At 41.3% G+C, this 20636-nt stretch overlaps 1 protein-coding gene across 3 annotated transcripts in view; it reads right to left on the bottom strand.

The window, feature by feature from the left end:
- Positions 1–20636, bottom strand: part of COL5A1 (collagen type V alpha 1 chain) — a 275391-nt gene that overhangs the window by 33044 nt on the left and 221711 nt on the right. For 2 of the 3 annotated variants that reach the window (XM_082264614.1, XM_082264613.1), the window contains exons 43-57: positions 14505–14612; positions 12997–13050; positions 12850–12903; positions 12656–12763; positions 9723–9776; positions 7014–7121; positions 6886–6939; positions 6195–6302; positions 6053–6106; positions 5833–5886; positions 5687–5740; positions 5003–5056; positions 4821–4928; positions 4678–4731; positions 2205–2258 (exon numbers count right to left, since the gene is read on the bottom strand). In XM_082264614.1, coding sequence (XP_082120740.1) covers positions 2205–2258; positions 4678–4731; positions 4821–4928; positions 5003–5056; positions 5687–5740; positions 5833–5886; positions 6053–6106; positions 6195–6302; positions 6886–6939; positions 7014–7121; positions 9723–9776; positions 12656–12763; positions 12850–12903; positions 12997–13050; positions 14505–14612 — 1080 coding nt within the window. The remainder of the gene's footprint in view (positions 1–2204; positions 2259–4677; positions 4732–4820; positions 4929–5002; positions 5057–5686; positions 5741–5832; positions 5887–6052; positions 6107–6194; positions 6303–6885; positions 6940–7013; positions 7122–9722; positions 9777–12655; positions 12764–12849; positions 12904–12996; positions 13051–14504; positions 14613–20636) is intronic. The other variant, XM_082264615.1, reaches the window with a different exon arrangement.

The raw sequence follows: 20636 nt of genomic DNA, 5'->3' as shown, positions 1-20636 counted from the left end.
AACAAAAGATTTGCAGCTGCAAGTAAGATAAGTTAATGGTTAGCATTTACATACACTTTATGATCACTGGGTGCATGGTTGTTTCTACCAAAAGTGTTCCTTTCATGCACTGTTAGGGCCCAGCAGGACCCTCTCAATATAATATATGACTTTAGGCAAATATACAAAGCAAGAACCAAATGCGACATAAAACTCCCTAGCTGAATTCTGCTGTCAGTAAATAAATGCCTCCCTCTCACCATCTAATGCCTGTCTGAAATATATATCTCAAATATATACAGTATCTCACAAAAGTGAGTGCACCCCTCACGTTTTTGTAAATATTTTATTATATCTTTTCATGTGACAACACTGAAGAAATTACACTTTGTACATGTAAAGTAGTGAGTGTACAGCTTGTATACCAGAGTAAATTTGCTGTCCCCTCAAAATAACTCAACACACAGCAATTAATGTCTAAACTGCTGACAACAAAAGTGAGTACACCCCTAAGTGAAAATGTCCAAATAGGGCACAAAGTGTCAAAATTTTGTGTGGCGCCACCATTATTTTCCAGCACTGCCTTAACGTTTTTGGGCATGGAGTTCACCAGAGTTTCACAGGTTGCCACTGGAGTCCGCTTCCACTCCCCCATTTTCTCATAAAAGAAAACTGATCATGGTGAAGATCGTTTAAACAAAGATTTATTTATTGAGGTAAACAACAGGGGTTATACTCACAAACATAGTAAAAAACATGCGATAATACAAAGCACAGCACGGTGGTGCGCTGCTCCCGCAGCGTGCGTTCCACCGGCCGGAAGTCACGTGGTATCCACTCGACCAATCGCTAGACGCGTTTCGCTGTAAGACACAGATGACGCTGTGTCTTACAGCGAAACGCGTCTAGCGATTGGTCGAGCGGATACCACGTGACTTCCGGCCGGTGGAACGCACGCTGCGGGAGCAGCGCACCACCGTGCTGTGCTTTATATTATCGCATGTTTTTTACTATGTTTGTGAGTATAACCCCTGTTGTTTACCTCAATAAATCTTTGTTTAAACGATCTTCACCATGATCAGTTTTCTTTTATGAGGATACTCGGGATATATCACGGCATCAGAGGATCTTTACAGCAACAATTTTCCCCACACATACTGAAGAAGCTGTGTGCAAAAGCCTAACATCATTTCATGCCTGCTATTAACCACTTGGTGGTAAGTAGATAACCAAAGGGGGCAACCCCGCATACAGCACGGATCAAGCACCCAAGCACCTTATTATTTCGGGAGAATTGTTATATGGACATTTATATTCACTTTATATGAATTTATATGAATTGTTTATGAATTGTTTGTATTTATTTATTTTAAGCATATTTGCACAATTTTTCTAAAGCAGCGCTGCAATCACTGACCACCAAGTAGTAAAGTAGTGAGTGTACAACTGTAAAACACTTGTCTTTGTACTCCTAACCTGGTTGCCGCCACTCACGCTTGACACCATCTGAACCAAATAAGTTTATCTTGGCCTCATCAGACCACAGGCATGGTTCCAGTAATCCATGTCCTCAGTCTGCTTGTCTTCAATGGTCTGAGCACTGACAGACTGACCCCACACCCCTTTAACCTCTGTATCAATGCTGGCAGCACTCAAACGTCTATTTCCCAAAGACAACCTCTGGATATGACGCTGAGCATGTGCACTCAGCTTCTTGGGTCAACCATGGCGAGGCCTGTTCTAAGTGGAACCTGTCCTGTTAAACCGCTGTAGGGTCTTGGCCACTGAGCTGCAGCTCAGTTTCTTATAGCCTAGGCCCTCTTTATGTAGCGCAACAATTCTTTTTTTTTCAGATCCTCAGAGAGTTCTTTGCCATGAGGTGCCATGTTGAACTTCCAGTGAGCAGTATGAGGGCGTGAGAGCGATAACACCAAATTTAACACAGACCTTGTAACACTAACGAGTCATATGACACCTGGGAGGGAAAATGGATAATTGGGCCCAATTTGGACATTTCCACTTAGGGGTGTACTCACTTTTGTTGCCAGTGGTTTGGACATTTCACAGGGTCTGTAGCCTTCAATCCAGTCTTACTGGGGGAGCAATATAAGATTACCAATATGCTTGCTTATTAAAAGGGCCACCATAGCCCACAAAACATCACTCTCTAATGTGTACTGGAAAGAGGTACTCTTATTTCTGCCTAGTGACAAAATAGGCCTTACCTTTTCACCTTTTGGACCTGAATCTCCCTTTAATCCTGGCAAACCAGGTGGGCCCTATAAAAAAAAATGATGAAGATAATTTGTTTTAAACAGTCACTCCTTGATGCCAAGGAAAGATCGAAAACCCAATGGGTTATGGACTAAATATAACCAAAAGTACCAATGAAAAAATGCACCTGTAAGGACAACCACAGTAGAATTTTAAAATACAAAATAAAGAGAAGACCCCGACTCCAGGGAACAGAATGTAAAACAATGTTATCTAAGATAGAATGTTGCTGAGAGTTCATTCTAGAGGGAGATTCTATAAAAAAACTCAGGATACCTTCTGAGGAACCCTAATATCAACCTAATTTATCAATGGACTTCATATTTTGGAAAATCTCCAGAAAAACTATCTACAGTGGTATACCAATGGTACATATGTGATAACAAGTACAACTAAGGGGTTTTAACTGAGTAAATTGGAGTGTTTAAAATGTTTTAATCTTTAATAACCTTTATACAAGTTGTGGAACATTATATTACACTTGTTAAGATTAATGTTGAGTTATGTTGAGGCAGTGGTGTACCTATGTTGGGACAGAGGCTCTGCTCTGGGGACGACCAGCTGGGGAGATGCATCTTACAGAAGAATTCCCTATACAATGGTGACCAATGAGATGAAGAATCCCTCTTACATTGGTGGTTGTTGGGATGAAAAATCTCCCTTACATTGGTGGTCTGTGGAAGGAAGAATTTCCCCTTATTTTAGTGGTCAGTGGGAGGAAGAATCTTCCCGCATTGGTGGATAGTGGGTGAAAAAATCCCCTTACAGTGGTGTTGAGGAGAAGGGAGAATACCTCTTACATGGGCTGTCAATGGTCAGGGGTATTCCATTTCCCACTGATGACAAACGTAAAAGAACCCTATTTTTACTGACCATATGGCCCACTGCCTGGGAGCAAGGTATTGTCACCAGTTATTATGAATACCCCTGTACTTAAATAATGGTCCATTTTCCATATTACCCACATGTTGTAACAATTATCTATTTGTTGCCCACATATTTTAGCCATCAACCCCACTGTTTACGATTGCCCATTAGTAGCACATGTATTGTCAAAATGGTCTTTTTTATGTTTGTATTGTCAAGTCATTGCTGCTTAGAAGACCATATTAACCAGCTGAGGTCACTTGATGTGCTACACATGCCAAAAAAAGTAATCAAAGTACAAAGGACATGTGTATCACGTCCAGTCCTTCTGCACCACTGCCATATCCACCCTCCCAATTGTGGGCAACCCTTGGCTCTGAAAAGGAAGCTTGGAGTTGCGGTCACCATACAGCAGCTCTAAAAAAAAAGAACCATCTAATTCAGTTATCAACAAACTTTGGTCAAAATAAAAAGATACAAAGTAACATTTTTACTTTCGTATCTACTCTGTTTCATTCATCTGCATATTTATTTTATTAAGTGCTGGTTCTCACTGGTGCGAATTCACTGTTAAATCAGACAGGAATCGAATCGCATAGGTGGGAACACCCATGCGATCCGATTCTGGCGCAGAGCAAAAAAAGGGTCCTGCACGACTTTGGTCTGAATGTGAAGCGAATTTAGCCATACAATCTGTATGGCTAAATTTGCATCGCACAGACATCGCATATGATTTGCAGGGCAGTGGGGTGCGAATCACATGCAATGTCTGACATCACTATAGTGTGAACTGGCACTTATACTTTTATTCTACAGTAAAACAATTTTTTAAACAAATAATGGTTACAAAGAAAAAATAGCATTTTTTTATTTTGTTACTTTTTTTTTATCTTAAGTAATGACAAAGTTATCACTGAATAAACTGGTTCATCGCAGAAATGTAAAAACTGCTCAGATCCTTAGGGATGTACGGGTTTAAAAGGGGATGTAGTTAATATAATGTAATCCCCTGCAGACCTGTCACTATATTACAAAAGTGATGTTATCCCCATGTTTTGCAGAGATGAACTCTTGAATCCTATTTTGTTCCTGTTGGCATGATTACAAATTCAGTGTTTAGCTAAAGAAAATAGTTTCTGTTTCTTTTTTAAACTTTAATTTAGTTAGAATTAGTATTTGTTTAATTTCATGATTATTACTGAAAATAATTTTGGTGCATACAGGAGGGGGGTGTAAAAACAAATCTTCCCATGAATGGCAAATCCTCTAGGTACAACAATGTGTACAAGAGATGCCCTAAATGGATACTGTGGAACCTAATTCTCAGGTTTGAGTCAGGCCAGGATAGCCTTCCGAAAACAGACATTTTTGAGATTTAAAATATATTTGAAAATCTCATAGTTCTTAATAAGGTGTTTGTAATTAAAAAAAAAAAAAAAAAAAAAAAAAAAAAAGGATGTCCTTAGGAGCTAACCCCCTCAACTGCATAGAAAATACTAATTCATGGAGTAAATAATCATAAGAATTGAAGAATCTAGTATGAAGTTAATAAGTTACCATAGGACCAGGTGGGCCGTCAGCACCAGTTGATCCTGGCAGACCTTGCTCACCCTGTAAGAAAAAAATGTTATATTTTATAAAACTTGAGACTTGGTGACTCTTATAGTTAGCATGTGACCTCCATGTAAAGGACTACTTACCACAGGTCCAGGAATACCTCTTAGTCCCTCGGGTCCAGGTTTTCCAGGAGGGCCTTGAGGACCAACAGGACCGGTTTTGCCAGGAGGACCTTCTAAGCCTGGTTCACCCTGGTTCAGAAAAATTAGATTGTTAGTACGTGATAAAAACTTACCACCATACATCAAAGGTAAACCCACTTTACCTTTGCACCCTTCTCTCCTTGTCGTCCTTCTGGACCTGCTGGACCAGGTGGGCCCTAAAAATAAAAGAAAAAAGGCAACTCCATTCAAACCACTAAATATACAAAATGTTTTACCAGCTACAATATTTGTAAAGAAATATTCTTGTGAAACACCCACCCCCTTCTGTGTATATGATTGTCTCAAATTAGAACACTTTTCAGTGTGTGCACCTCTACAGACCCTGTGCCACTAGTTCCCCACCGGCTACCTAGACTACTAGTGGAAAATGTAATTAATGACTTTAAAAGGACTGCATAAGTGAAAAGAGTGTATTTGAGAGCAAAAACATTTAAAGACAAAACTTAATTAGGCCATAGACAATTAGATTTGCTTTCCTTCCACCACAGGGTGGGGGCAGGGAGCCTTCCCGGCTGGCAGAACACAATGATTACTGCTAGTGGCTATAGCCGCTGGCAGTAATCGCATGTAAAAAATCTGACAGGCTGGTTGTACCCAAGTCGATCTTTGGACCGACTTGGGTACAATCAGCCTTGCCAAGTTATGGATTCAATCTCAGCCAGCACAGCAGGGAATTTTGATCCATGTTTCTTTATGTTCTGACTGGTCCATTGTTTTCTTTTTCTTTTTCCATTGTTTTCTTATCAGTGAGCTTAATGATGGTTGTTGGACTTTTAGATACTTACCCTTTTCCCAGGGGGGCCAGATGGACCTGGCTCTCCAGTAGGTCCTGGTGATCCCTGGTGGACAGAATGTAAAACAGGTTACCAAATGCTTTTTTTTTTTTTTTATTTCCTTTTAATAGAAAACGTACGACAGTATTTATACTCACCGGCTGTCCTGATTCACCATCATCTCCTTTGTCGCCAGGGGGTCCATCCTGACCCTAATGTTTAGAGATGAGGAACATTTTTAAAAGCTTTTTACAATACATGGACTTTAATTTTCCCCCAAATATTGTTACATTGACTATCATTGATTATTGGATAATATAGCTTTACATTTGAAAACATGGTAAAACTGTAGAATTGTCTAGTGTGGTGTGTACTCACTGAAGGACCAGGTTCACCAGGGGGGCCAGGGTCTCCAGGAAATCCAACTGGACCCTTAAAAGCAGTAAAAGAAGTATGTTAACAACATGCAGCTTAATCCATATACCAAACAGGAGAAGACCATGGATGGACTTGTACTTACAGGGCTACCTTTAGGACCATCATCCCCAGGAGGTCCTTTTGGACCAGCTGGACCAGCTGATCCTTGAAGACCTGCTTCTCCTTTTTCTCCTCTTTCCCCTTTTGGACCCTATAAAATGAAAAACCCCAAAAAAACTGTTGATACGTTTGTGAAATACTATGTATTTAAACATTTAGTCAACCCATTAGTAGTCTTTACAATTTGAGTTTCTGTAGAAGGCTTGTATCTTATTGATTACTCTCCATTCCTAGCTTTAACTATGTTTGTGAGCTGTAGGTAATGATCAAATGTAAGCAAGTTTTCTCCTTAGGATTTCTGAGTTTAGTCTGGAAGTGGTTTAAGGATCTTATATGGATGCTGACTGGGGTTCTGTCAATGCAGCTGTACAAGATATTTCTAACTAAGAGGAGGCCCTAAACTAAATTAAAAACATAAGTATTTTATCTCCAACTAACCTGAGAAGTCTTGAAATCTCTCAGAAGACCTGGGCGTAAGCTAAAGAAAATTTAGAAATATCCCTACAACCCCTAACTCACCTGCAAACAGATGCATATACATAAATACATCAACTGGACATTTTATGTTTACTGTATTTTAATGTGGTAAGACAATAGATGGCTGTTATTTGGAATATTTCTGCTGATATTGCCCTGTAAAAATCCAGTGGGAAATCCAAACTATCTTTACTTACTGGTGGCCCAAGCTCTCCAGGAAGACCAGGTTCGCCAGACTCTCCAGGGTCACCCTGTAAACACAAGTGGAGTTAGCTGTAAAATTCAATCCCACTAATCATTGCAACTGATTACAAAGACAATCTACCTTCTCTCCAGCAGGTCCAGGATTTCCAATTCCTCCTGGAGGACCTTGTGGGCCATCAGCTCCTGGTGAACCGTTGGGCCCCCTTGGGCCAGGTGGACCTGGTGGACCCTGTAAGCAGAGATGGCATGCAGTTGAGAAGATAGGAACAAAAACACACAAAATGAATTTTACCAAATGGAGTCAGTAATGTTAGGACTACAGTCTATAAAACATTAGGATCTGAGTGGCCATTCCAGCGCAGTATGTCACAACTGAATAGGTCTGAATCAGGAATAAAAACAAACTTCACTCCCATAATTCACATCTTGATATCTCAGTTGCAATGACACAATGATTATGAAAACATGAATACAGCATCCTCGTAATGTATTCCAATTTTGCTAAGTGCTCTTCTTTTTAAACTGGCAGCACCTATCATAGTAATGAGCCATTAGAAAAGTTTAGTTTAGGATGGAAAGAGTGTGGGGTCAGACTTAAACACTGAGGACGAGTGTGGAAATGTACATATCAGAGACCCCAGGTTCTTTCAGAGGAATGGCCTGCATTTAAGTCCCATGGTTAATATAGGACGATAAGGGAACTGACAGGTTCACTTTAAACAGATCAAACACACACAATATCATTCTGAATGTCTGCTTTGAGAGATCAGATTTGCAGAAAGATTTGCATATATTGGAAGCTCCCCCCTCCAGTGTCAGACATAATTTTCAAAGGCTGATAAGCTCTGCCATTAGGAACTTTAACAAAAATATATTATACCCCAAACCAGCTTCCTGATAGTGACAATGGGTCATGCTTGCACAATGTGTCTACATGGCCACTTGTCTACACCACTTGTCTGCTTGTCTACACCACTATGTCTGCGTGTGTCATAGTGGCAACTTGTGAGAACAACTCTTGAGACAGTTGTCACACTATAAGAAGAGTGCCTGAACAAGAACCTTCATGGCAGAATCACCAGGTATTATTTAAATCAAAGTTGCATAGTTAAAAATATGGGAAGGTTTTGTAAACACAATATAATGTATTTAGGCTTGCATGAGATTTAGGCAATTTTTTGATCTCGGAGAGAGAGAGCACAGCAAAAGTGCTTTGCTGTCACTCTGATTAGAGATTGTGTGTGTAATCTGCGATATTATGATGTATATAGCTCTGTAAACAGTCTTTTTCAGCAACATATTTAAGATTAGCCGGTAAAACATCATGTTTATCTGACAGAAAATCCAAAATGTGTTCTCTCATAATACATTTACTCTAAATAGAAATTACAGTATAATGGTTTTAGGAAAGTTTAATTTTTTTAAGCTTCTATATTTTTAAAATGATCTTTTATTATATATACTGTATATATATATATATATATATATCTATATATATATATATATATATATAGATATATATATATATATATATATATATATATAGATATATATATTATTTTTTTACTTTTCGTATATGCATGTATACTGTATGTCCCTACTAAGCTATGTGATCAGTGAGAAGTCACGACAGTAACAATTAGTTGAGTTCTATAAACAGTGAGCTTTAAGTGCCCATTCACACTACCGCGACTTGTCAGGCAACTGGTCAGCCTGACAAGTCGCAGTCCATGCAGTGCTACGGGAACCGTTCTAATAGGAGTGACTCAAGTCGCTCCGACTTAGAAAATAGTTCCTGTACTACTCCGGGGCGACATCGAAGCGACTTGCATTGACATTCATTATATGAAGTCCGTGCAAGTCGTGCCGAAGTGGCGGTGCACGCGACTTCACAGGTCGCACCCGAAGTCTTGCCGCAGTAGTGTGAGCCGGCACTTATCAGCACAGCTCAGAGAGCTACAATGTTAACCATGTGAAAAGTAAACTATAGCTTCACTTACTACATTATAATCGGAGCGACTTGCATTGACATTCATTATATGAAGTCCGTGCAAGTCGCGCCGAAGTCGCGGTGCATGCGACTTCACAGGTCGCCCCAGAAGTCTTGCCGCGGTAGTGTGAGCCGGCACTTATCAGCACAGCTCAGAGAGCTACAATGTTAACCATGTGAAAAGTAAACTAGAACTCCACTTACTACATTATAATATTATGCAATAATTTTAACCCTGACAGAATACACAAAAGAAACTGTATATAAAGTCTTTATACATTCCTTTGCTGTCTGCGATCAAAATTGGAAAATGCATATTTCTGATCACCTCACAGATTTTATATGCACAAGCTGTTTCCAGTGTTGTGTAAATCCCCAATCAGCACAGATATTTCTTGTTTTATGTGTGTTTGAAATATTCAGCTCCAATAAGCTGGAAATCAGGGATTTATTAACGCTCTCCTTTTGTGAGATACATAATTTTAGATGTTTCCTTTGTCTTGCTGTTAGTGCACGGTGTGCGCTATGAGTGGGATCAATCAGACTGTGAGCAATTACAAAGCTGTAATGTTTGATGTATTCCAGCGCTGCAGTGTCTCTGCAGAGTTACTGTACCGGGCTGGGGATTTGTTTGATTCTAATGGAGAAGTAAACAGACAGTTCCTCAGTTGTGCTATTATGGGTTATGTAGGAAACATAGAAATGGTCTTGTTTTTAACAGACATAATGAAAAATCAGAATAATCCCTAGAATTGCAAATTTACAGCTAAATGTCTTAATATTACACATCTACAGTATATATCACATATAACAGGAAAGAATGCACACTATTTTACTTACCATCTGACCGACATCGCCTGTTTCTCCCTTCTCACCTGGAGGTCCGGGCAAGCCCTATGGCAAACACAAACATACATGGTATCAGTTTACTAACTAAGGCTGCATTCACACCTGAGCAAAGCAATTTACTGGCGTTTTTTGGGGGATTTTTTGCAGCTTTTAACAATCGTTTTTAAAGCGTTTTAGAAGCATAATACAAGCATTTTACAGTTTCAGGCATTGGTGTTTAGCCAATAAAAAGCACTAGGGGGGGAGAGGGAGAGGAAATTAGGGGTGGAGAGCTGCTGTGTGAGCAGAAAACGGGTGAAAAAACGCTGGTAAAACACTCAAGTCAGGCGTTTCTATTGAAGTCTATGGGGCAAAAAACGCTTGTAATTTGCCAAAAAGTACCTCATGTACTTTTTTGAGCAACAGGTGTTTGGATTTAGTCAACAGAATGCTCATATGTGAACCGGGGCCATTGAAATGAATGGGATTTGGCTTGTTGAGCATTTTAGAGCTACAAGCTTCAAGTAGAAAATCGCTCAGGTGTGAACAGGGCCTTAATGCACAGAATATGTTTCTGCAGAAATATCACTCATTTACATAATTCCAATATGTTACAAAGTGTTTTACAGAGAATCCTAATCAATATTAGACCCTGCTTTATATCACAGTTTGATTTTCTTCATACAATCCCCAGGCAAGGAGTTTGTGTGGAGGGAACTGAACCAAACAACCCAGTTCTCTAATGCAACAGTGCTAACCATAGCATCGCCATTCATGAAACTGGAATGGCGGTTAAAATGTTGTGGTATACAGCGTAGCTACATGGAGGATGTATATCATATGATGGCAAATTTAGGATGTATGGTGAATGCTCGTGAGTGACTTTCTTCAAGGTACGTTTATGACATAAATTCTGCAAAGATAAACTAAAAATGAAGCAGCAACGTCCCAAACTGACCCCTAATATGCTTAGAAGGAGAGAAAAGGTGACATTTTTTTACATTATTTTAACCTCTTAGCTCTGTCCCGCAAAATGACGTAACTGTATATCGCTTCATGGGACCGCTAGCGCGCCCATTAGCCACAGGGGAAGCTGATCAGTGGGTCTGACGGCTGCGATTGCCGCTGGGCACCCGCGATCGCTCCCTGTGGAGACAGAACAGCAGTGTTATTAGGAACACGGGTCTTATTTAGGAACACGGGTCTCTGTGTTCATGCAGAAGGCCCAATCACCCACCCACCCCCACAGTTAGAAAGCACCCCTAGGGATACATTTAACACTTTGATTCCCCCTTCCCTGCCGGTGTCACTAGTACAGTAACAGTGCATATTTTTAGTACTGATTACTGTAGTAATGTCACTGGTCCTCCCAAAAGTGCCAAAAATGTCAGTTAGGTGTCCAATCTGCCTGCCACAATGTCACAGTTCCACTAAAAATTGCTGATCGCTGCCATTACTATTAAAAAAATAAACAAAAATGACATAAATCTTTCCCCTAGTTTGTAGACGTGATAACTTTTGCGCAAACCAATCAATATACACTTATCGAGATTTTTTTTACCAAAAATATGTGGCAGAATACTAAATTCTAAAAAACTAAAACGATGAAAGATTTTGATTTAAATTTTTTGTTATTGGGAATGTTGTATAATAGAAAGTAAAAAATATTGTTTTTTTTTCAGAATTGCTGCTCTTTTTTTGTTTATAGCACAAAAAATAAACCCTGCAGAGGTATTCAAATACCACCAAAAGAAAGCTCTATTTGTGGGAAAAAAAGGACATCAATTTTATTTGGGTACAACATCGCACGACAGCGCAATTGTCAGTTAAAATAACGCAGTGCCATATCACAAAAAAAATGGCTTGGTCATTTAGGGGGTAAATCCTTCCAGTCCAGAAGTGGTTAATTTTCCACCTTGGGGTAAATTGAGACAAGCAATGAAGATGTCAAATAAATGTTTGTAAAGACCCTGCAACCTTTGGTTATACCCTTTGTCTACATGTTATTATTCACTCTAATTGATGGAAATATTTCTTGGGGCAGCACAAAGATAAAAATAAGCATATATCTGAAGGTTCTAGCTTTGGCTTCTAATTCATCAAAAGGCCTCATGCACAAAGGACATTTTGAAGGTTGCTTTTAAAGGCACTTTGACATTTTTTTTCTGATTCTAAACACCCCTCAATGTTAACCTAAGTGTCCATACAGACATAGGTGTTTAACGCTGGACGTGCCTAAATGTGTATGGAAAAAAAAAAAAACTTCCTGTATGCATGGGGGCCTAATGATTTTACATTTTCACAGTCAATCGAAAATCGCCCAGTTGATGTTTTAAATTCATGGATACACATAACCTAGAGTTGGCAACCTCTTCAAATAATTTATAAGGGCAATTTGCCACTGAGCAGCTCCCAACTGAACAACAATAACAGTGTCACAGAAGAGTACAACAGACTAAAGATACTGTGGTGACAAATGTAAGCAACTGAAATGTTAACTCTTTCGTTTTGCATTTGAAATTCTTCTCTTCAGTAACGAATAACACAGAAAGGTGAAAAACAAGTTAAGTAAAAACTTAAAAGGACACAGTTTTCTATTATAGAGGGCTATGATCATTTGCAACCTTAGGTCTGCAAATCCTTCATGGAATTCAAGAACGGTAGGTAGCTTTATCGATGAGTGTCCTGCAGGATGACAAAGGGAAGACCGACAGGCAGGAAATATATGGAAGGGAGTAGATATTAAAGATTCATGGAACCTTGTCAGAATTTATTTTCCTTTTTGGATATTTTTTGGCTTGAAGTGCCAAGGTGGGCTTCCCTGAAGTTGTCTCTTATTGTACCTAATGAATATCGCTATGCCGGTTTTAGACTGCTGGCCTGGTGAAGATTAATTTAATTCCCTCTGCAGGAAAGTCTCTTTCTAAACTTCATATCATAATCACCTGGAGCCCAACTGGGCCTGGTGGTCCGGGGAAACCTCTGGGACCTTCATCACCTTTCTGACCAAACAAGCCTTGCTGTCCTCGGGGTCCAGGCTCTCCATCTGCTCCCTGGAAGGGAATTAGAAAACAGAATTTATAATTAAAGAATCCATGGGCTACATCAACAGATAATTTAATAACTTTAGGTTACTCACTGATGGACCCGGCTGACCAATAGGTCCCTGGGGTCCTGAAGGTCCAGGTGGGCCCTGTGATGAAAAAAAAAAAAAAAATACAAGGTTATTCAATTTGTTCTTAAAAGAAAAAAAAAAACATTCATAGAGATGAACCACGACTGTTACCTGCTCCCCTTTGTCACCCCTGTTTCCTTTCTGTCCTGGCTCTCCAATCTCACCCTGGAACAAAGAAACCACACACCATGTTTATTTATGCAATTTGTGGCACCTACACTATATATTATATACTATACTATACGCTTGATTGCAGAATAGTGCTGTCGTGAATAAATCAGAACAACTGTAGTTACGCTAAGACTGTAGTCCATGCACATTAGACAGCAAAAAAAATTGCAGAAATGCTGGCAGAAAAAAGCAGCAAAAAAAACATCCCTATGGAGCATATTGTGCATGTGTTTAGCATCAGCATTTTTCCCCAAAACAGTAGAAAAATGTTCACTTAAATGTTTGACACACCTAAACACCATGTTTAGGTATGTCAAACCTTTTTTTCTGCCGGAAAGTATCTCTCAAAAATGCACCCGTGATTTTGTTTTTTAGCCTGTAAATGCCCAAATGTACCTGGACACATAGGCTAACAGAGTTGCTTCTACAGGGTGAAAAAAAATGCCACATGCCTGTATAAGCAGGCCTAAAAGCAAATGTATTCACAATGGTTCTGTTCAAGTTATTCAACCAATTAACTATGATGACGAGATTTGAATCAGAGTTATCTTTCATGCTCATTTGGTTCAATCAGTAAATATATACACTCTATTAAAATAATTCGGGGGCTAGAAGCTCTACAGAACAAGTTTGCTTTAAAGTATATGTCAGTGCAGTATCTCTGCAATACATGCACGTTTTGCATGTTTTATCCCTATACCCTGCAAGTACAGAAATACAAGTACCTCTTGATATGCCAGAAATTCACTCAGCTGCTAAGTCCTGTTCTGGGTTGAAAACCCAGCATTTTTGTGGACTGAATAGTGCAAGCCTTGTCCAGTTGTCTTTTGCTAAACTACTCAAATCCTTCCACTCTCCTCATCTCTACAACATAGACACTAACTTATCTGTAGTCCAAGAAAATAATTTTGAGGGCTAATTAGACTCCTTGAGATAACACAGGAAATGTGAACAGAACAACTCTGAATTTCTGAAATGATTAACAGGTATTTTTTTGCACTTCGAACAGATATATTAAAATACTTTCAATATTATATTTAACAGAAGAAATTGGAGCAAAAATAGAAGTTAATTGTTAGGGTACAATTTTTCTTTTTCATTCTTTATTTATGGCTTTGCATATTACAAACATTATGCCGAACGTACGGCACACAAGGCACAATAACACAGTTGCAACCGGCTATTAAGTACAATTAGAAAATTAAAACAAAAACACAAAGAACAAAGCTGAGCAAAACAAGTAAAAAAAAAAATGAAAGCGAAATAATGCTCAGTCAGGTAAGCCTGGCTCAACCTAAGTCAAGTTAGGGTAAATATTACAAATACTTTTTAGAAGCTTGTGATTGTTTCACATCAAATCCACTGGCATTTACTGCATCCTTTCCCAATCAGCTAACAGCAAATACATAGAAACCTGCTCTAGGAGTGTTTTTCATATTTCTTTTTACCTTATCTCCATCTTCTCCTGGAGGACCAACTGGTCCAGCTGGGCCTGGGAGACCAACAGGACCTTGGATACCATCACGTCCAGCTGGTCCCTGGGGACCTTTTTCTCCCTGAAGTTACAATAGACAATTGTGAGGAAATCAGGCACTAACCATAGAGAAAGAAAACTGTTACACCAATAAAACAAACACACTTATAACAGTTACAGGGGGTCCTGTGTGGAACATCCAATGAAACCAGACACAGGTAGCTAGGGCCATTGCATGAACTATTTCTTATGCATGATATGCGTTTGTCTACAGTTCCCTTTCATGGCTGGAATTATTTTCTGTACATTTTATTGTAGAAAATATTTTGTAACATTTGTGTCTATGGCATGAATGATATAAATCTTAGCAGATATTTCTGCTGTTTTGATCCACCCAGAAATAGTGTATGAATGTGCGGATCGATACCCCCCGTTGCATACCCTTACCCCTCTGTGGCATAATGGGACTCTCCCGGAGTTCCGCTCGGTGCCAGACTCGGAGATGTGGGGTGGTAGAGGTGTATATTACCTTTCACACATTGTAAGGAGGTCCACCCTTGGCACCTTTGAAGAATTGCGCGCCTCCCACTCACTCCAGGACTACATGTTGTTTCGCTATTACCAGCTTAGACATTCCTTCCAGGCCCAGGTCCAGACAGCTATGCCCCCTCTGGAATCCCTGCCAATTCTAGAGATAGTTCAGAGTACTGAGCCTAGCCACCTGATTTCTATTCTGTACTCTGCATTACACTCGCCTTCCTCCACTACCATAGCGTACGCTGTTAAAGCTGGCTGGGAACCGGAGGTGGGCGAAATGGAGGATGAGGATTGGTGTGAGGCCCTTGAGACCTGCCAGAAGTCGTCACCCAAACTGTCTGACAGACTAACCCAACTGTTCATAGTTCACCGTACTTACCTCCATCCTGTCAGGCTGGCCAGATACAGGCCTGGCCTCTCCCGGGACAGCCCAATGAGCCACGTATCCCCAGGCACATTTTACCATCTACTCTGGTATTGTCCCTGAATACAGGCCTACTGGAAACAGATAGTGGCTTTCCTGCACGACACTATAGGATCCCCCCTCCAGCTAGACCCCAAACAGTGCTTACTGGGTATTTACCCAGATGAAGACATGAATAAATTCACGAATACATTTCTACAACACACGCTCTTTATAGCTAGAAAGCTGGTGGCTAGACAGTGGATGAGGGAGAACCCCCCAGATTTCCAACACTGGCTGAAGGAAGTAAACTCTGTCTTGCCGTACCATAGAATTATGTATAAGAACCGGAGATGTCCCACTAAATACAACAAGATTTGGGACAGATGGCTCCAGAATTCGGCCACATGTACCTGATATTGCTCTCATTCTCTACACTGCTCTGCCTGTATGTATGCCGTGCTTTGTTGTACTGAATTGCCCGTACTGCTCTATCCCTCTGCATTTAGGTAACCTGTTCTCCCATTTATTTGTGATTGCACTTTAACAAAAGTTTTTGTTCAAACTTTGATTTCTACCTGTACCATGTTGGTTTATCTATTTTCACAATAACATCTCTGTTTTTCAAAAAAAAAAAAATTAATGTGCTGATCGAGGAAGTTGTAATGCTGAAACAGACATTTTGTTTTCTCTATAAATAACAATTACAATAGACAGGCTAAACTGAAAAAAAATAAATCCTGACTTGAAATGTGAGCCACTCATTATCACTAATGAAGTAAAGAGCCTATTTAGTGGCCTTGCATGCTGGACTGTTTAAGCTATGAGCCATGTGTGGCTGAATAGCTCTGCCATATTATGAATCCTGTGAGCTGACCATAAAGGACTATAAATAAAACAAATGGCTCTTTTCATCTGACAAGTGTAGTCTGTGAACTCCCTACAGCCATGGCCCTTATAAAGTTGTTCTTCTAGCTCTGGGTCTGACATCTTTTAATATGCCAAAGCAAGCCTAAAAAAACTTCCCAGCCATTAAAAGGGCCCCTTTAATCACAAGAAACTATCAACATTAATGTCCGATTGGACTGGAACATGCCGCTGTCTCGTCACAATATGGCACAGATCATGCAGTCGTTAAACTTATCATGCCACATTGGGTCTCTCTACTGACACAGAGGCCAGTAATGTCTTCCTGCAAATCAAAAAATGCAATCTGATTTGCTTGTGATATGATTCAAAGCACAGGTCACACAAGAGTCAGGACTGAGGCCTGGACCGATAAATGAGGCCTGTTTAATCTCCACACTTCCGCCCCACCGAACCTGGCCAGTGTCAGATAACACCAGGGAGACTGATGAAGAGAAGATCTTTATCATTAATCTATTAGCAGAAAAGATGTGAGCATGGACAGCTGCCAGTTCCAGCACTAAGGTTTAGACTTCCAGACTGAACCTAAACAAGTCACACTTTAGAAGCAGATCAAACTGTAAATTTGTGATGATCCACACTCCATTTTATTTCTCATCATTGGCTCTTTACAACAAAACTCCATGCTAATCCCAGCCTTTAGCCATGTTATGTATTAACTGGAAAAATATTACATTCACTTATGAATTCTTCTAGCATAGATACCTAGAATCTTTTCTTTATATAAAATCTCCCATTATCAACTGTGCTGCTGATGTATAGCACCAGCACCATGCCCAGACTGACACTGTATCGTGTTACCAACAATTCGTTTATTCTACTACAATCTCCAGTACATTTTAGTCGACTATAATCAAATGGGTTTAGTTAAACTACATTGCATTATTTAAGCGTTTCTCTAGAATTTCCAAACTCATTACATACTTCTGGAGTAAAAATCTAATGACATGTAGTGAGGATGGGGAAGTAAATGGGCGTGAGGGAATACACAGGGCAGAGAACTAGTCTGGGGGGCTGTAATTATATATAGTGCTAAGCACTGCTACCATGCTGGGAGGGGAAACACTTACCACATGGTTTGTAGGGCATTGTTCCAGAACTCCCAGGCAGCAGGCAGGCATAGGAAACCTGCGCCTCTCAGCCACTACAGCTTGTCAGGGGGCTGAGGCTTTAGGCCTCATGCACACTGGACATTTTTGGAGCTGCTGTTAGCAGCGTCAGACGTTTTTTTTTTGCAGCTGCAGAACGCCCATCCATGTTATTCTATGGCCTCATGCACACATAGAGCTTTTAGGAGCTCCAAGTAGCATAGGCGTTTTACAGCTCCAAAAAAAAACCCAGGAACTGTGCGTTCTAGAGCTGCAGCGTCAAGCTGCAAAAACGTCTGATGCTAAAGGCTGATTAACGTTGCTTAACGTGTGTTAAGCCACGTTATACGTTTTTTTTCTTCCATTCAAAATCAATGGTTCCCTATGGGAGCCTATTGATTTGAATGGAAGTCGCACCGCAGGATGATCCGACTTGCGCTGTGAGAATCTTAAGGGGGAACTCCACGCCAAAATGGGGGAAAAAACGGCGTGGGGTTCCCCCCCCCCCCCAGGGTATGGAATTTGAGGGTAGCCCCATGCCGAAAAAATGGCGTGGAGTCCCCCCCAAAATCCATACCAGACCCTTATCCGAGCATGCAGCCCGGCAGGCAAGGAAAGGGGAGGGGACGAGCGAGCGGCCCCACCCCCACTGGACCATACCAGGCCACATGCCCTCAACATGGGGGGGTGTGGGTGCTTTGGGGCAGGGGGGGCTCTGCACCCCCCACCTCAAAGCACCTTGCCCCCATATTGATGAGGACAAGGGCCTCATCCCCACAACCTCACACCCTGGCCGGTGGTTGTGGGGGTCTACGGGCAGGGGGCTCATCGGAATCTGGAAGCCCCCTTTAACAAGGGGGCCCCCCAGATTCCGGACCCCCTCCCTATGTGAATGGGTATGGGGTACACTGTACCCCTACCCATTCACCCCATAAAAGGCAGTGTGTATAAATAACGACAGGAGACATTTTAAAAGTTTATTAAAAATCTTCATTCGGTCTTCTCCGCTCCGCTCTTCTCCCTCTCCGCTCTTCTGCCCTCAGCTCTTCTGCCCTCCGCTCTTCTGCCCTCCGCTCTTCTGCCCTTCGCTCTTCTGCCGCCTCTGGTCTTCTTCTTCCTCCGGTCCTCCTCCGACGCTGTCACCAGTGATTATGCCGGTCTCTGCAGCTTGTTATATAGCCATTAGGGGCAAGGCCTCTCGGCGAGGACCTGCCCCCTTATGACTATATAATAAGCTGCAGAGACCGGAGACCGGCATAATCACCGGTGACAGCGTCGGAGGAGGACCGGAGGAAGAAGAAGACCAGAGGAGGCAAAAGAGCAGAAGAGCAAAAGAGCAGAAGAGCTGAGGGCAGAAGAGCTGAGGGCAGAAGAGCTGAGGGCAGAAGAGCGGAGAGGGAGAAGACCGGAGCGGAGAAGACCGGATGAAGATTTTTAATAAACTTTTCAAAACGTCTCCTGTCGTTATTTACACAAACTGCCTTTGATGGGGTGAATGGGTAGGGGTTCAGTGTACCCCATACCCATTCACATAGGGAGGGGGTCCGGGATCTGGGGGGCCCCTTGTTAAAGGGGGCTTCCAGACTCCGATGAGCCCCCTGCCCGCAGACCCCCACAACCACCGGCCAGGGTTGTGGGGATGAGGCCCTTGTCCTCATCAACATGGGGGCAAGGTGCTTTGAGGTGGGGGGTGCAGAGCCCCCCCTGCCCCAAAGCACCCACACCCCCCCATGTTGAGGGCGTGTGGCCTGGTATGGTCCAGGGGGGGTGGGGCCGCTCGCTCGTCCCCTCCCCTTTCCTTGCCTCCCGGGCTGCATGCTCAGATAAGGGTCTGGTATGGACTTTGGGGGGGGACCAAAATTTTTTTTCCCCATTTTGGCGTGGAGTTCCCCCTCAAGATTCTCACAGCGAAAGTCGCGCCGCAAGTCAGGTCATCCTGATCCGACTTGCGGTGCGACTTCCATTCAAATCAATAGGCTCCCATAGGGAACCATTGATTTTGAATGGAGGCAGAAAAAACGCTGCTAAAAGCTACTTGGCCAAACGTGCAATAACGCAAATGGAAAAAGCTACTGAAAGCATGTTTTTACAGCTGCTTTTTACCGGCGTCAAGAAACAGCTTTGGAGCTCGTTTTTATGACGCCCTGTGTGCATGGAGCCTTAACAGACAGGTGGAGCTTCAGGTGGGTAAACATCCCTCCCTAACATTTCCGTTTTGTTTTCATTTGTTGACGAAAATTGGAATTGATTCTTGTCATAGATTTGTCAGTTGAATACATTTGAATTTTATTGAGTTTTCATCACTGAAAACATGCAGCTGACGAAAATGATGGCAAAAAAATGTTTGCAGACAAAGTTACCACCGGAGCTGAAAGGGGGATTTTATGGTTGTGTACAGGAGCTGAAGAAGGCAACGTAGGAGTAATACCCATTCTTAGTCCAGTGGATAGGCTGATGGCAACGAATTGACACCACAAGGTTAAAAGATGCAGTTTTTAAACAGTGATGGCACCTATACAGTATAGTATTAAAGGTAAAAAAGTACAAATTTAAATGTGACCTTTTTTTCCAATATTATTGAACTAATATTCCCAGAGCTCTTTACACAGATACAGAGATTCACTAAATGACTTAGAGTAATCTGATCAGATTGCAAGTTAAGGTGAATATTGCACGATGGGCTTAAAATTAGGGGTTTTAAAGATAGTGGCCAAAGCCACTTCATTCTTATCAATAGGAAATCCTACCTTTTCTTGATGTGAGCTCCAGTTTGTGCAGTGAACACCATCTTCAATGCTACATTCCACACATGTATTTCAGTCTCACAAAATATGTCCTTACAAACGAAACAATTGTTTACTTTGACATGAACTTTAGCCCTGAAGCTGATCACCGCCAAAGAGCAAAAAATACTAATATATTGTTGATATGACTGCAGAGGTAGAAGAGACATTGCTCTATTTGAGCTGTCTGCTCACAAATACTTACGGGAAATGTAAACCGTATGAGGGGGCTCAGTTACAGTTAGTGTCAGTACTTCAAAACTACGTGTATATATTTGATGCAGAGTAGTCATTCCATAGCATTATTTTGGTGGTACCCAGGTAACACCAGGTTGACTGCATGGAGATCCCTGCTTTATGTCTATAGT

Source organism: Pelophylax lessonae, assembly GCF_965119305.1.
Source record: "Pelophylax lessonae genome assembly, chromosome: 7".
Lineage (NCBI taxonomy): Eukaryota > Metazoa > Chordata > Amphibia > Anura > Ranidae > Pelophylax > Pelophylax lessonae.
This window is presented reverse-complemented; position numbering and strand designations above follow the sequence as displayed.